The sequence below is a fragment of the Taeniopygia guttata genome, chromosome 2, assembly GCF_048771995.1.
Source record: "Taeniopygia guttata chromosome 2, bTaeGut7.mat, whole genome shotgun sequence".
Classification (NCBI taxonomy): domain Eukaryota; kingdom Metazoa; phylum Chordata; class Aves; order Passeriformes; family Estrildidae; genus Taeniopygia; species Taeniopygia guttata.
The window spans coordinates 83,129,100-83,145,548 of NC_133026.1; the positions used below are offsets into that span (position 1 = coordinate 83,129,100).

A 16,449-nucleotide genomic window follows, 5' to 3' on the forward strand; every position below is an offset into this window, starting at 1 on the left:
TTCAAATATTACTGGCACATTCCAAGCATAACATTTTAAAAGATATTACTCTCAGCATCACTGTTCTGTCAGTCTAAGTGGTTGCTGATATAAGATTAAAACACATGACAAATTTTAAGGTTCTGCTATATCCCTAAGCTGATCTGGAGCAATTTTGCAGTCCCAGAAGTGAAAAAATAAATAATATTTATGAAAAATAACTGTATGCACCAAACAATAGCAACTGTCTCCTATTTCGGTCCCAAACAACTGCTTTTAAATTACAGATATATTAGATAAATAAAGAATATTCAGCATTATAAAATCATGGAAAAAAAGAGAAAGCTGGAAGCCTAGCCCAATCTCCTGCTCCAAGCAGGGCTAACTTCAAAGCCAGAACAGGCTGCCCAAGGCTCCCTCTGGCTGAATTCTGAGAATCTCCAGACATAGATATTCCTCAGCTTTTCTGGGCAACCTCTTCTACTGCTTAACCATTCCCATTTTGGGGAATTCTCTCATATTTAATTTTTATTTCCTTTAGAGCAGCTGGTGACAGTTGCTTCTTGTTCTTACTCTCTGTATGCCTGAGAACCCTGATAGTCCTCCTTTTGCTAGGCAAAGACTGCAACCCGGTCCCTCCGTACCAACATTGCTTTCACACTGTAAACAACCATTCCCCTCATACCCTGTGTGCTCCAGTGCCCCAGCCTCCTCAGTGGCTCTCCACTGGACCCTCTCCCATTTTCCAGTCTCTCTCTTGAACTGGGGGCTCAAGACATGACACTGCAGCACTGGCCTCTCAGCACCTTCCTGACTGCAATGAGCAGTGCATCACACTATCCTTCCAGTTTCCACTCCTTTGGCTCAGCAAGACCCATGGACTCAAGTCCTGATGGACAGCTTCTCTGTGCACTCTTTCAAAATAGTACTCTGTGCACTCTTTCCAATAGGGCTTGTGGGGCAAGGGCAAATCTAAATGTCATGAACAGAATATGTATCTTTTGCTGAGGTGAAAGATGGAGGAAATATTGACTTTCAAGAGAGAGTGTGTCACAATGACCTGTGGTTAATTCTTTATTCGATTAAAAAAACCAGAAAAAGTTCCCCCCCAAAATTGTACCTGATTAGTATTGTTATTACAGGGCTTTGCTTTGATGTCTTTGGTCAACAAAATGCTAACTTCCTCCTCCCCCACTGAACATGCATGTGTGTTTTTCAGACCACTTTAGATCATGCATTTTGAAGAAAGTTGGGATAGCCTATTTACCTCAAAAGGACCAATCTAAGCCTACTGAAATTAATGGGTTTCTTTTTTGGATCGGATCTGGAATGTTAATTGCAGTTACTATACCAGCCTATCTAATCCTTCCAATAGAAATTGTATCAGGACCTAAGACACTGCAAAAGGAAAAATCACAAGAAAAATGTATTCTGGAGCAAGTATCTAAGTGAGGCTTGACCTTGTTCCCATTGATACTAGTGGATAAAGATCATTCCAGTAAGTTAAATACTGACTTTGGTCTAATTTATCCCTAAGTTATCACACACTGTATAATCCAAGATGAAGTTCTCACTCAGAAATGTGTGAATGGAAATAACTAGGTCATGATACATGCTTTTATGAAGAAGGTACAGATTAGCAGCTGAATGGAGAGACCAGAAAGCACAGACTGTGTCAACTGAGAATTCAGAGGAATTTCTGGCCCCTATCCCATGACTCTGCAGCATCACACAGAGTGGATCCCTGTCAGTATTACTAGGCCACCCTCCTTGCTGGAGACACAGCTTCCTATTTGGCCAGCTTATATTTGCAAAGTCCTATAAATTTTGGGTTCCCTTTGCAGCCCTGCCACCACCTATGTGAGTTTTGGCAAACAAACAGTGTCAGAGTCATTTGTGCTTGAAGGCAGTTTCTAGTTAAACTCCAGGTTCTCGTATTTTCTTTAAAAAACTGCAGAAAAAATATTTGTTTATGGTAAAAGAAAAAAGGGAAAAGAAAAGGAAATATGCTGAAAAGACCCCCACCCAAAAGTATAACACCAGTGGAGGTTAGCATTAGGTGAACAGATATATATATGCATATAAACATATATGTGTCTATATATATTTAAAAAAACCCCATATATATGTAAACATTTCCAAACCAATCTCCAAAGTTCACTGCATACAGTCCTTTTCCACCTGGCTTTCAGTGGCTTGAATTTTCCATTATATGACCTGCATGTCATTTTTCCGGATCAATATGTGGTAACATTTTTTAAAAACTTCAGGTGCTATCAGAAGTACAAAATAAACCAAACTGTAACAGAACTATTTCATATTCCTTGAAGAAATCAACTCTGGAGGGCAGCGGTCTTTTGCAAGAAATGTAACTACAAGTTCAAACAAAAAAGTGACCTTTGCCTGTTGCTACAAGTATGTCGCTCGAGGGGATTTGGCACTGAACTTTTCACTGGGAGGAGTCATTTGGCATTGGTACTGGTTTATGAAAGAGCAGAAGAAAGTATAAGTTGGTTTTCTTAAATGAGTCCCTACCAGGAGGACAAGTGCTGGTGGCAAGTAAATGTTTACCTCAGTGGAGCAGTGTCAGGTCCCACGCTGGGGCAGTAAGCGTTCTGCACGGGGCCTGTCTCCGTGCCACACATTGCATCTGCCTCAGCTGGCTCCGTGTAGCCATTGACCAGCTTGATGTCTCTCAACTTCATATTGTCATGTTGTGAATCCAGAGACACAATGTCCGACGGGGAGCTCACGACGCCCGAGTCCTCCGTGGTGTCCTCTGATGCAAAGCAGCTGCTTTCTGATGCTGTTTCTTCCACCTCCGATAGCTCCAGAACAGTGTCATCCACTACATAAACATTATCATGTGTAGACAGCAGGCTCTCTAAATGAAATATAGCAAGGAAAGTTAGCTGGAAGACATCAGTACATAAATCAGACAGCTGTCTCTTTGTAATTGGAAAACCCCACATGAAATGCATTAGAAATGTGAGGGGGGGTGCTCAGCATTTATATATAAGATAAAGATGATTTGAAAAGTGACAAAAACATTATGTCCTTTGCTTTTAGAGATGTTGTTTGCTATGCTGGTCCTCTGGGGTTTGGGACTTATAACTTCCAAAGCAAATCATTTTCATTAATTCTCTGAAGAAACAATTTTTCCAGGGACAGTTTATTGAGGAATTAGACAGAAGTTTAAATTATATGGCTCAAGAAATCACTCATGTTACTCCTTATGGCAACATAATCTCATTATTTCTCTTCTATTCTATGTCAAACAGATAACCATTACCAATAAGAAGTCTATGTACAGGTAACAATGGGCAGCATTTCCCAGTCAGGATACTTAATTGATAAACTAGATCTACTGCTGGCCCAGTGGGTGTCACTGATTGTATCACCATTCAATTTTTCTATTTTTCCAGATCTCCTATAAGTGTACAGAAAAGTAGACAGTACCATACTTAAAATATAAACTTTTCCAATGTTTAGTTATTTTTAAAGGAGATCAAGGGATATGCCCTTTGCATGTTTGATGCTATTAAAAGCTGCACATTTCAAGAGGAGATTTGACACAGTATAACTTCTTATACCCTGTTTTAGTTTGCTTCCTATGAGCTACCCATTTCTGTCTTTTTCCGTAAAAAACACAATTCTAATTTCTCTTAAGAAATGTACTCAGTTTCATCCTGCAATTATGCCACTAAAGGAGAGCTCCCAACCAGGTCAATAATTACAATTACTGAAATTACTGAGTGACGAAAGAGAATCAAGCCCAAACACACTTCTCCTGATCAAAAGGAATCAATAAAGACTAATATAAATGTGTAATTTGGAATTATAAGTGTGCTCCATTCTCTTCTTGAACCTCAGTAAGCAACAGGAAGATTAAACAACAGTTTATGGTCTGATCTTCCAGACACTTGTGGTGGAAGTTAATTACACGAGAAGTCCCAGGTCTGCAAGTGTGACCAAGATTAAACATACACTTCACTGTATTTTTGGCTTGGAATTAACAACTTTTTGGAGAATACATGAAGCTATAGCTCAATAAAAATGATCACCACAGAAAAATACTTCTGAATTCTGTTGTATATACAAAAGTGTTTTGTTCAAGTCAGAGAACAGAAAACAACTTTGCAAAGAATGTCACAGAAATAATTTTGTCAGACTATAGTTTAGCAGTGAAACTTTGAGTAAAACCAGAATAAAAATCAAGCCAACATTCTCCTTGACTGAGGTTACAAGATGCCATTAAGTGCTGAAATTGATTTCTGACAGTAGAAGCAATAAAATTCAGAGGGTTACAAATCATGATTAAACTTTTAAGTGCTGTCAAGCATTGATATTAATGATGGAAGATGATCCAAAGACTCTATTGCAACTTTGGAAGCAATGTTATTTGATTTCTTTGACCTTATTTTCTGTAACATTAGTTCTAGATTCTGGATATATTCTCAGAGATTATTCCATTTTAAAATGGTAATTACAGGAATAAAGTATGTGCCACTGAATGGATTTGAGTATGCTAACCATAGATCTACAGTTAGCAAAACACCAACAGGAAGTGTAAATATGAATAGTTTGACATTGAACATCAAACAATAAAACCCCACAAAAACTCACTGTGAACAAACAGGTATGACTATATGGCTTCTTGGCTTTTAGACAAACAAAAGAAAGCCCAGTAACAAACATTAGTAAAAGTTACACTATGTTAAAACCAGGACAAAGTAGGATAAAAAAATCAATTTATAGAGTGGAGGTTGAAGAATGAAAGCACACAGGAAGATTTTGAAGTAATGCACAATGCAGTATATACCCCTGGATGAAAAGAGACCTCTCTGTAATTCATGACAAATCTATTGTCACATGGATGACATAAATGACCTCCACCCTATAGCTGACATAGCAATTTATAGCTAAGTACCTACTCCCATATCCTGACATGAGGGGGGCAGCCTTTTCCTCACTCACCGTCTCTTGCATTTTTTCATCCTCTTCTTGCCTGCCTGCAACTATTTTCTGCATCTTTCTGCTCAAAGATTTAGATCCTTTTGGTCACAAAGCCCTACTTGCCTATTGCTGTAATAAGAACACTCAAGTCTCTCCCCGCCCTGCTGCAGGATCCCCAACTCCAGCCCACTGTCCCCACATGTTGACAAACAGAAGGAAAACCAATCTCTTATTATCAGAGCTCACGGGCTAATTGATCCCTGTTACGTCTCAATCTTGGCAGCTGAATCACCCAGGCCAGAATAAGAACCTCCTCATTCAACAGCAGTTTTATCCTGAAGCATGGAAATACAAATAGACATTTTTCTACTCAATGATTAAATTCCCAAAGCTCAAGCAAAACTAAAATGTTCCCCTTTCTTCAAACATATCAGTTTGACAAAGTGCTTCCCTACTTTTTATCTTCACTAAGAAGATTCATAAATTTTTAACATAGTTAACGCATGGCACTGAACAGAGTTATTGGCTGAGACAAACCATTTTGATTGCCACTACTACTTGTCTGAACATGAAAGCACGTACATAAAACATGACTGTGATGGTTCTGTGTCAAGTTAACAACCTTGTTTTAGCTAAGAGCAGCACTAAAACACCCCTGTTTCAAATTTGAGCCATTCTTGGATGGATTAAGTAAGAACTATTCTTTGTCCTACATGCTTGATTAAGTCTTCACTGGTGCACACTGAAGATGGGATGGGGATTACTGGGTAATGACACATGACATGAAGAAAGCCTACCTCAACATTACCGAGTGGTTTTGTCTTCAGGAGACAGAAAATACTTTATAAAACTTGCTAATTCTACAAGAAGAACAAGGTAACATTTAGTAGTAGATGTGATTCTGCCTTGCAATTTTTGCATTTCTTTTCTCTACCCAAGATTAATACAGTGTGACCACAATGATGGCAATACTGAGGTTTTCTGTGGGTCGAATAAAGAAAAAAAATCCCAACATTTTCTTCTCTTTCCTCTCTCATAACACTAAGACAAATTCAGGCTCTGATCATCAGAACCTCATGTAGACATATCCAGGTTAAGAAAGAGTATTAAGCAAGTACTTCAGAATTGAAAGTACAAATAACAATTGCCACAGATAACATAGTATTGAAAGATTTCTATACAGAAGGCTGAGTTTTCAAACGTATAACAATTTTCAGTAAAGCTAGCTCATTCACTGGTGGGGTGTGGTACTGAAAAGCATGTAGAAGTCAGTCCATGGTCTTCAAGCTATTCTAAAATCTCCGTGGGACATCTCACCCCCACATGAAACTGGAGAGAGTCCTTCAAAGCCTTGCATTGCTGCTTACCTATATCCTGGTTCAGGCTGCAGACACTGCTAAGCCCACATGAATGCTGTACCAGGAATCTCCCCAGATTCACAGCAGCAGTGCTGCCACTGCACAATTAGGTCAGCCACAAGTTACAAAGGCTTTCTTGCAGAGGGGGACGGACTGGGACATCTGTTTGCAAAAATGTTGCCTGTGATCACCAAGAGGGAAAGAGGAGAGTAGCTCATGAGTAAGGAATGTGAGCTTCTTGTTTAACACAAAAGAGATCTTGTTGCCTTAATCTCAATAGCCTGTAAGTAATTAGGAAAACACTGAACTTTGAGTTTAGAGGAGTCATATCTGCACTCGTGCAGTTAGATATTGCATATATGTACACATTACTCATCCAGAATGCCAGTGATGGGGAGACAGATAAACCTCACCTGGTTTAAATGCGAATCAGCACTTTCAGAAATGAAGATTTCATTCAATATGTGAAGACTTCCATGGGTAAAATACTCAGTTTGATTACTACTATGAAAATAACCACCATTGAAATTGAATTAGATTAGAATTGGACATAAGTGTTCAAAAGATGCCTATCCCATCTGGACTTACAAAATCAGTCACCAAAGCCCAAGTCATCACTCCTTCTGAGTCCAATGGGCACAGAGTGTAAATCCTAACTAATCAGGAAATGCTGTGACCTGGTTTTACAGCACTGGTGGTGTTTTGTTACAGCATTCAATAAGGACAGACATAAGATGTAACAGTTGATTCAACCCTTACATGATGAATAACCTGAACTTCACAAGCATTTTGGAGATGCAGAGTTTCTCTAACTTACCTAACTCTTGCTAACATGTTGGTAACTGTTTTACAGTTTCTTTCATCATTTGTTCCACTGCCAAAGAACTTTCTTTGCATGGACTAAAATTGCTTTGCTGTAGTCTGATTGGTCTATTATAATAAAGTTGTAAAAAATTACCACAAAGTTCATTATGTTAAAGAATATTAATTCTTACAATGATTCTTAAATTATAACATAATTCTTTCACTGACAGTACTTAAAACTTCTATCAGGAGAAAGAAACTCTGCTCTAATTATTTGTCCTGGCAGTAAAAAGCTGAGACCATCACAAAAGACCAGTATTAAAGTACTGTGCATTTTTTTTCATATGCTTGGAAGTGGGCTGATAGAAGAAACAGGAAAAGATAACATTTGTTATGGCAATTATTTACAGAGATTATGAAAATGAAGAACACAGGATTAGCTTAAGGGTTTTCACACGGGTACAATGTGATCTTGTTACATTTTACTCATTTTTCTCATGGATCAAAAACCTGTATGAAGAGACAGGTGTTAAAGATCACTCAATAAGCAGATAAAGCAGTAGACAGAATGGGTGGTCTTCTCTCTATCATAATTAAAATTTTAATTTTAGCATATTTAAGCCTACATGCATACTTCCTTATTAAAAAAAAATAAAAAATCAAAGAAACAAAGAGAAAATAAATGACCACTGTTATACTTTAACAATAGTATTATGGGAGTGGGGGAATGGATCAATTCCAAAGCACTTCTCTCCCAGCTTTTGGAACTGCCCTGCAGAAACTCAAAAAGAGGCCAGAGCTGAGGTACCATGCTCTGCAGCTCCAGCCCTCCTCCAAAATGAGGATGTAGAGCAGATTAATGTTGGCTTAGTTTATTTAGGTCACAGAATCACAGAACAGTTTCATTTAGAAAGAACCTCTGGAGGTCACCTAGCTCAATGTCCTTCTCAAAGCAAGGCTATCTTCCAGCTTTGACAAAGTAGCTCAGGGCCTTGAACAGCTTAGCTTTGAAAATCTCCAAGATGAAGACCCAACAGCCTCTCTGGAAAAAATCATGAATCATTCCCTGGGCAGCATCTAATGCTTCTCCCACTTAAGAACATTATTTTAATGTCAACCTAAAAAAATTCTAGCTGCAACTTGTCACTGTTGCAGTCTTATCTTTTTGCAGTGAATCTCAGAGAAGAGTAGGTCTCAGTCTTTCCTCTTCCTTTAGATATAAGACAGCATTCAAAATTTCCTTACCCTTCCCCTTTGCAGGAGAAGGCTGAACAAGTCCTGTTGCCTCAGCACCTCTGTGTACATCCTTGAGGCTTCGTGACACACTCCGGTGTGTCAGTATCTTGTTACACAGAACTCAAAACTGGACTCACTTTTGGACAATGGACTCACATGTGGCTTCATGGTAGCTAAGTAAAGGGGAATAATCATTTTCTGTGATCTGCTGGCTGTGCTCTTGCTAGTGCAACCCAGCCTGTGGTTAGTGCTTCATCACTGCAAGGGCACGTTGCTGACTCACACAGCCCTGCATGCGACTTCCAGTCTCACATAATGAGATATTTTCAGTCTCCTTCCTAGTCTTATGCCCCATCCTCATGTTTTCCAATAGGCTCTTTAATTGAAGTCATTCTCACTACAAACACTGCAAACAAAAGTAAATCCATTCCTTTATATGCTAGCCAATAACAAAAATTAAAAGACACAAAGGACATGTCTCACCAGACATATCATCAGAAAGGTACAAATGGAGTGTCATTAGTTACACCCTGTGAATCTTCAGCATTTCCATAGTCAATCCCAAACTAATGACAGTTAACTTAGCTACCTAGGTCTACTCTCCTATTGAAAAATAAATGTAGTGTGGACTCATTTAACCTGCCTTATGAATTTAAGGTAGTTAAGCACTTCCCTTGGGGTTAAACTTGTCTGTTTGTTGTTAGTTGATAACACAACAGAAAAGTATTGTAACTTTCATAAAAGCTTTTTTGGCAATAGAGTTTCCTACACCAAAGGCAATACAAGATAGGATCAAGCCAGGGAATGAGAAGTGAAGAGTGTTCCAGTCCCTCCATTGTTTTTCCATGTACAAGCAGCTGTGAAGATCTGTGCACTAATGTTTGCTTTTCCTTTCAAACATATACTGAAAATGATTGTGAAGTCTTTCTCTCAAAACAACAATGCCTAAAAAGTCTGCTGGCTCTTGGAAGTCTCTGAGGAAGCTACCCCTGCAAGTAAATGTCTGCTACCCTCTACCATTTCAGACTCTTATTTTTACCACCTGCCAAACAGGCAAAGAAAAATTTCTGAACTAATGCAGCACAGATTTTCAGACAGGGGAAAAATCAACATATTGGACTTTATTATTCCTATTTCTTTCCCACAATCCTTTCTTCAGTGACTGAAAAAAGACTCTCTGACCCCTGCAAAGCCCATTTGACCTAGAATGCTGCTGCTATTGCTGAACTGCTTTTCATCCTCTCCATTTTGGCACCCTCTTGAACCCACTAGCTCCTTGCTTTTATAAAAGCCTTGTTTGGACTCTCTGACAACTCTACATCATAGCCAGTAACTAGCCTTCCTTATTCAAAGGGATCAGATGTCATAAAAGCAATACAAAGAGTAAAATGATCTTTGACAGTAAAAGGATCATGTGTCAAAGTAGATCTTTCCTTGATTAACCAGAGAACATTGTCACTTGGCTTTGGGAAGGATAGATTTTGGAAAAGGAACCAGTAGATTGAGTTGTTAATTTCCTTTTATACATAATGAAGTATGATGGGGAGAGTTTCACATCAGTTCCCGGTGTTCACTTTCTGAGGTTAACAGCAAGCTAGAATGATTCATAAGGTGATTTCACGGCTCTGGATGGTCCCTTACTTAGATGAGGAGACAGGCAGAGTGCCTAATCTGCGCAATTCAAAAAGACTATAAACATGCAGACAATGTAGGTTAGAGGAGGAAGATAACACAGAAATGTATTTAAGAGCAATTATAGATAACTTTGAACTTGCACTTTCATAAATCACCATGTGTAACACTGGTGACATGCTGTGTTAAATAACAGGTGTTATTTTTGAGGGTGTTTTCAGGACAGGAAAATCTAGATCTAAAACCAGAGACTACCCAGTATATGATACTGATGAAGAAATAACCCACTCTCCCCATTTTGCAGGGATTTATTAGTCTTAAGTGATAGATCTGGGCAATCCACATCCTTTTCAAAGGTGGTTGGCTTTCACTCAAGCACACTGCAGCATTTAAACAAATGGACTGTGAAGGTGATTTTCATAAGCCACCTTAGAGAACACACTCTATAAAATTGCTTGAAAAGCATATGTAGTGTAATGATTAAAACCAGATATTATTAGTGTACCTATGCAACAAAACAACATTTTATTAGATGATTTTTAAGACCACAGAAAAAAAGGCCATTTGCTCAACTTTTCTTTTTAAACTTCACTATCTTTTTGCTCTTGTGTACTCTGCATAAATTAATTATCTTCCTTAGTTTGTTAACAATTCTATAAAATCTCTGCTGCAATTTTATATTTATAGCATCATCCACAGGAGAAAAACATGAAACACTTTTGTATTGTAATTATCCTCCTTCCCCAGCAACTGGCTGCCAGCAAACTCAGCAGAGACACAAAAACCCAACCCTAAACCAAGCACACATACACATATGTAAAGGCACCCCTGTGGGATTTAAGAGCTCTTTCCAGAACTCTTCTCCCAGTTGTGTATTTATTCCTAATTAAAAGTGATTAAAAGTTAGGAAGGGTGAAAGAGAAACAGGTCAATATGCAATAATCTATTACTGAAACCATTAGGTATTACAGACAAATAAAATTTTTTGAACAGATGCCTTCTAGTTTTTGGGACAAAGTGTACTTGTCTTGGGCACAAAAGCATTTATACTGGGAACTGCTGTACAACTGGGAGAAAACCTTCCTATCAATGCAGACTTATGGGCAGTAATGGCAACAAATACTGGTTTTGCTTAATACTAAAAGCTATTAGTGAACTACAGGCTAGAGTGATGATTAACAAAATGGGATTTCATCCCTCTAGTTTCCCTATCAGTGCATCCATCATTTGCCCGTACATCTCTTTCTCTTTTTATAGGCTAGTACCTTAGTATAATCTGAAGTCAGACAGAGCCCTGAGAAAATTTTGTGAAGAAACTACTTAACTTAAAATGACATAAAACAACTCCATTTAATTGGCCAAAACATACTTCAGCCAAACCACCAACATTGTAAATACCTACACAGAGTTTCAACAGCTAGCTCCAAATTTAGATATGAAAATATTTTCATACACCTCCATAGTATAAAGATACAAAACTCTACTCTGACGTCTTTTGATGTTCATTAACTGACCTTCCTGATCAGTGGAATATGTGCTTCTGCCTCCAAGAGGCTTTTCAATAAACTTGGGCTGGTGGTTTACTTTGGCAATTATATTTCCAGAAATATTTTAACCTAGAAGAGCATGGTTATTTTCTGAGTTATACCACATTTTACTGCACATACACACTGGATTACTCTGCTATTGTACTTCTGTAAGACATCCAATTATGTCAATAAAAGCATAAACCTAGTGAGACACTACTTTGAGTATGTGACCTCTTCTTATCACTAAAACAGTCTGCCTTCTGGAACAGCCCAGTAAAGAAAAAATTATTCTTGCAGGGAAGAAAACCAAGGGTTGGAGTACACATAGCATCTCCCTGAAGTTCTTGAGTGATACCCTGCACCATTTTCAAAGGATGTTTCCCAGGCCCTTTAAAGGCTGGACTCCTGTGCTGGGATGAGGGCAAACCAAGAGCAGTGAGGCCAGGACAGTGTGTGCCAATCACACCCTCCACCTAAAACACTGCCAGGCACCCCTGGATCTAAACTAGCAGGAACCAGGCACATGCACGCTGCTGAGGATCACCAGGGCAATTGGTTCTGTGGAATTATAGCAAGAGACAGACTTCTTTTTTAGTGACAGACATAGCCAAGCAATCACAGCATAGGCCAAGAATCAAATGCAGGGAGGGTATTGCAAGTCCAGGGGAGGGCCATGAAGATGATCAGAGGGCTGGAGCACCTCTCCAGTGGAGACAGGCTGAAAGAGCTGGGTTTGTTCAGCGTGGCACAGAGAAGGCTCTGGGGAGACCTGATAGCATGTTTCAGCTCCTGGAAGAGGGCCTTCCAAGAGAGCTGGAGAGAGATTTTTCACAAGGGCATGTAGAGATAGGACAAGGGGAAATCACTTTAGAGGGTGGATTTAGATTAGACATTACAAAGAAATTCTTCATTTTGACATTGCAACAGGTTGTCCAGAGAAGTTATGGATGTCCCATCCCTGGAAGCATTCAATGTCAGGTTTGATGAGGCTTTGAGCAACCTGGTCTAATGGAATACATTCCATTCCATTTAACACCCCTGTCCATGCAGGAGTGTTAAACTATAGATTATCTTTAAGGTCCCTTCCAATCCAAACCACTTTATGGTTCTTGATACAATGACCTCCATACACTATCCATGAAGTTATCTTTTCCAGCAGTGCACACTGAAGCTCTCCCTAGTAAGAAGGGGAATACTGGACAAGTAGTGAACAAAATACTCACAGAATAGTAGTGCTCTCATGCCACCATTCCACTTTGGCAGCAGATGGACTACATCAGATTATTTCAGACATAAGCAGAGATAGAAATACTTAAGTCAGAGCTGAATTTGGCCGGCTCTTCCACAGTCCTCGTGTGAAGTCAATTATCTCATCTATCATGCTTTGCCCTGGGGCTCTCTTTCCCTATTAACTTGAAGAGATGCAAACATGCAAGAGCAGTAACTGGATGTTACGCTTTGTACTGATTTGTGGATAGTAAAATGTTAAAGGCAGTGCCACCTCTAGTGAACAATAGCCTGATGCAAGAAATGGGTCATCATCTGAACACCCACTTGGAAAAAATTGCCCCTTTCATATTACGTGCTGTTAGTATCAGATCCTGCTTCCACTGCAGAAGATAGATTCTGCCCCTGACTTCAACAGCAGCAGGGTCAGACCGTTCACTGATTGAAATGCAAAGCTGCAGATATCTCCTGCATGGGATGAATCCCCACAGGGAAAATTTGTCTGTATTTTTATTCATGTGAAGCATTTTAAGGCTTTCATTTACACAGTTCATTCAATAATAATGTGCATGCTGTATAATGGGGTACCTGATTAAGCATGCTTAAGTGCTTTGCTGGAGCAGGGCCATTTCTAGAATTTGAAGGTTTGCTATGATCATACGCTCAAAATAGGCAAGTTAGTTCGGGGAATTTCTCACCTGACTTAATGGGCTTAAATAGGATCAGCATAAAAGGGGGAAATTTGGAAATGCCTTTGAGTTTGTTTCTTTTCAGCATCAGTTCCTCCTCAAATTAGGCTGAGGAGGTCACGCAATTGATAGGTTTTAAGCTTGTCTATGAAACCCTCCAGTAACTTTTAAACTGGCTACCAACTTCTCCTGAATGAGTCAGGAAGGATAAGAGCCTGAAGTTCAGTTACAAAAGTTTAATAAAGAGGTAGAAGGACAGAGTGCAGAAACTTTCCTCAAATACATGTAAAAGCTTATTTTCTGTTATCTATCAGGGATACTGAGAGAAGGATGCTATGAACAATAGCAAAAGTTCAACTCCAAGTGTGATGGGGTTCAGATATGAGAGAACTCAGTCATTAATAAAGAAGTTCAAAAGAAATGCTTAAGGAATTACTTGAGGTGGTCTGGGGGGAGAAAATAAGAAAACAAAGAAGAAAAAAAGAAAGGAGAAATTCTCAAATATTTGTGGTTTTGAAAATCAAGAACCTCAAGGGTCCTGGGATTTTAATATCCATCTATTTTCCCCCTTTTTATTAATTTTTATCATCTCTCTTCCCTGTTATTATTCCTAATATAAAAAAATCAAAGACTATTAAAAAAAGGGCACCTTCTCTTTTAAACTCCATAGAACCACGTAATTTTTTTTCCTAAAGCCATTACCCAGGAAGTGTGCTTGAAACTTTTTTTTAGCAGGTGGCCACTGCTGCACTTTGTACAGTACAGTTTGTACAGTAATACTCCAACATTACATTAATTCTCCTGGTCGGTCATAATTTCAGCATGGTATTTTAAAACTTTCCTCTCACCTTTGAGCAGCCCCTATCAAACCAGCACAGAATCAAGGTGGTGGTATGTTATTACTCTTCTCATTACAGCATGAAAATTTAAAGACTTCTGTTTCAATTACTATCAGCCTGCGAATTTTCTCACAGGCACTAATTTAAGTCTGTGGAAAAAACCACAAGGAGTTGCCCTGTGCAAGGATTTTTTGTATAAAAGAAAGCAATCAATACATTGGCAAAGCCTTGTATTATGAACAGTGGCATGTATTTAATGTACCCTGAAAGTGAAGGAAAGACTTTATAGTACAGTCTGTGTCCTTTATAAGAGCAGACTGAAGACAAATGATTTTATTTTGGAAACATCTGAATCCCATTGATTAGTGTGATGAACACAGAACAGGAAAGCTGCCAGGTACAGAGGAAGCTGGGCATGTCCACAAGGGAGTGGAGCAAACAAGCAAATTACAGTATATGTGTGCCTTTTTTTTACCTGAATGTTTTCATTTGGAATTTTTGGACACTTAAACCTCTAAGTTTCTGTAACTAACTGGTCAGTTAATCAGCATATTGTTCTAATTCTCTGAAGGCAAGCAGAAAGGGGTTTTAGAAGTAAACAGTAAGTAATCAATAAAATATTCACACACATTGTATTTAATTGAAATAGGATCTCTTACGGGAAGAAAAAAAAAGTTTCTTATTATTGGGGTAAACTGTGGCATAAAAATAATTGTGTCACTGTTAAGTATTGATTTAGCATGTCTGAGATTGGGAGTACCCAAAAAGGGTTCCAGAACAAAACCAAGATACCAAGGCATTCACCCAGTAGTTTCCAAAGTGTCATCTACTTCCAACAACACCAGGAAGTTCTATAAGGTGGCCCTTCTACAGTCCTTGGCAGTCCACTGTAAGGCTTTCTGGAGAACAAGTCTGGAAGAGTTTGCCTTACAAAATGGTACACCTCTTACAAGTAAAAGTTAAGTAAACAAGGCTGTTATCTTGAACTTAAGGCCACTAATTATTTTTTCTTACAGTCTTTATAATTCTTACCTAATTTGTCATACTTCTTATGTTTGAAGAAGTATATTTATTCAAATCTTGACTGTTTCATCCACAGATGCACCTTAAAAATAGATCTCTTGCATGTTTCCACATAGTTTAGAAAAAATGCTGAAACTATTTCCTCATTAAGTTTTACAGCTTTTGCAAACTGTACCTTAGTGTCAAGTAAAAAAAAAAACCTGAGGAAAATAACAACATGGAAGAGAAAAATACTTACCTACATGTTTTAAAAATCAGAAAACAATAATGATTTTTATTAGATGCTTGAAAATTAGAAAATTTAGTTGTTTTGTTTGCTCTAACAAGTAAGCAGGTAATCCCCTACCAGTCTTTCACTGTTTATAGGAGGGCACCATATATTTAGCAACTTTATTTTCACATTTCAATCACTATAGTCTTCAAAGAAAAAATTGTATTTGTCCATCACAGTCCTCCTTTCTTGGTTTTTCCATCTTATTTTGTTTTATGTCTTTGTCCTCCATTACACCCAGTCTTTGCTTATGGTAGTAGGTTAGAATGTAATTATTTTATCCATGCCAGGAACCACAATTATGGAATCCACAAAAGGAGCAGACAAAAGAGAAGCTGTCTCTGCTCTCAGCCTTTACTCCCTCATGCCTGAAAACTCAGAAGTAAATGTGCATGGCCAGAATTCTCAATTTCTTAGAAGAAAGTAGGCAGGCATTTTAGTCTGTGTTTTCTGACTCAGAAGTAGTAATAGGAAAAGCTGAGTATGAACACCTCTAAGGATGGAAAAGCACTTTGGTATTAGAATCATCACCTACCTGGAACAGAGAAAAAATTTCAACAGTTTGTTTACTGCAGCTCCATGATCATTGACTGCATTTGAATCAGTAGGAACTTGCACTATATATGCCACTTAAAGCACCACCCTTCCAATTTTATTTGGCCCATTGCTTATGTGTAAACCTGGCATAACTTCAAATTCACACCCAGGATCAAAGTTCTCACACACACACTTGCACCACATGCACGTAGTTGGTTGAACACAGATGTTTAGCTCCACTTGTTACTGATGAAGTGTAAGTTGTTCTGTGTGTATGGCTGTGACAACTTCCTCACATTCCACCATTCTAGGGATGCTGCTCAGTTATTAAAGGTACAGCTCCTGTGGTTAAAACTGCACTTCTTTTGA

The 16,449-nt window shown here is 38.5% G+C and overlaps 1 protein-coding gene across 14 annotated transcripts in view; it reads right to left on the reverse strand.

Moving 5' to 3' along the window:
• Positions 1-16,449, reverse strand: part of COBL (cordon-bleu WH2 repeat protein) — a 164,988-nt gene that overhangs the window by 24,246 nt on the left and 124,293 nt on the right. For all 14 annotated transcript variants that reach the window (XM_072924368.1, XM_072924361.1, XM_030265750.4 and 11 more), the window contains one exon: positions 2,551-2,863. In XM_072924368.1, the coding sequence (XP_072780469.1) occupies positions 2,551-2,863 (313 nt within the window). The remainder of the gene's footprint in view (positions 1-2,550; positions 2,864-16,449) is intronic.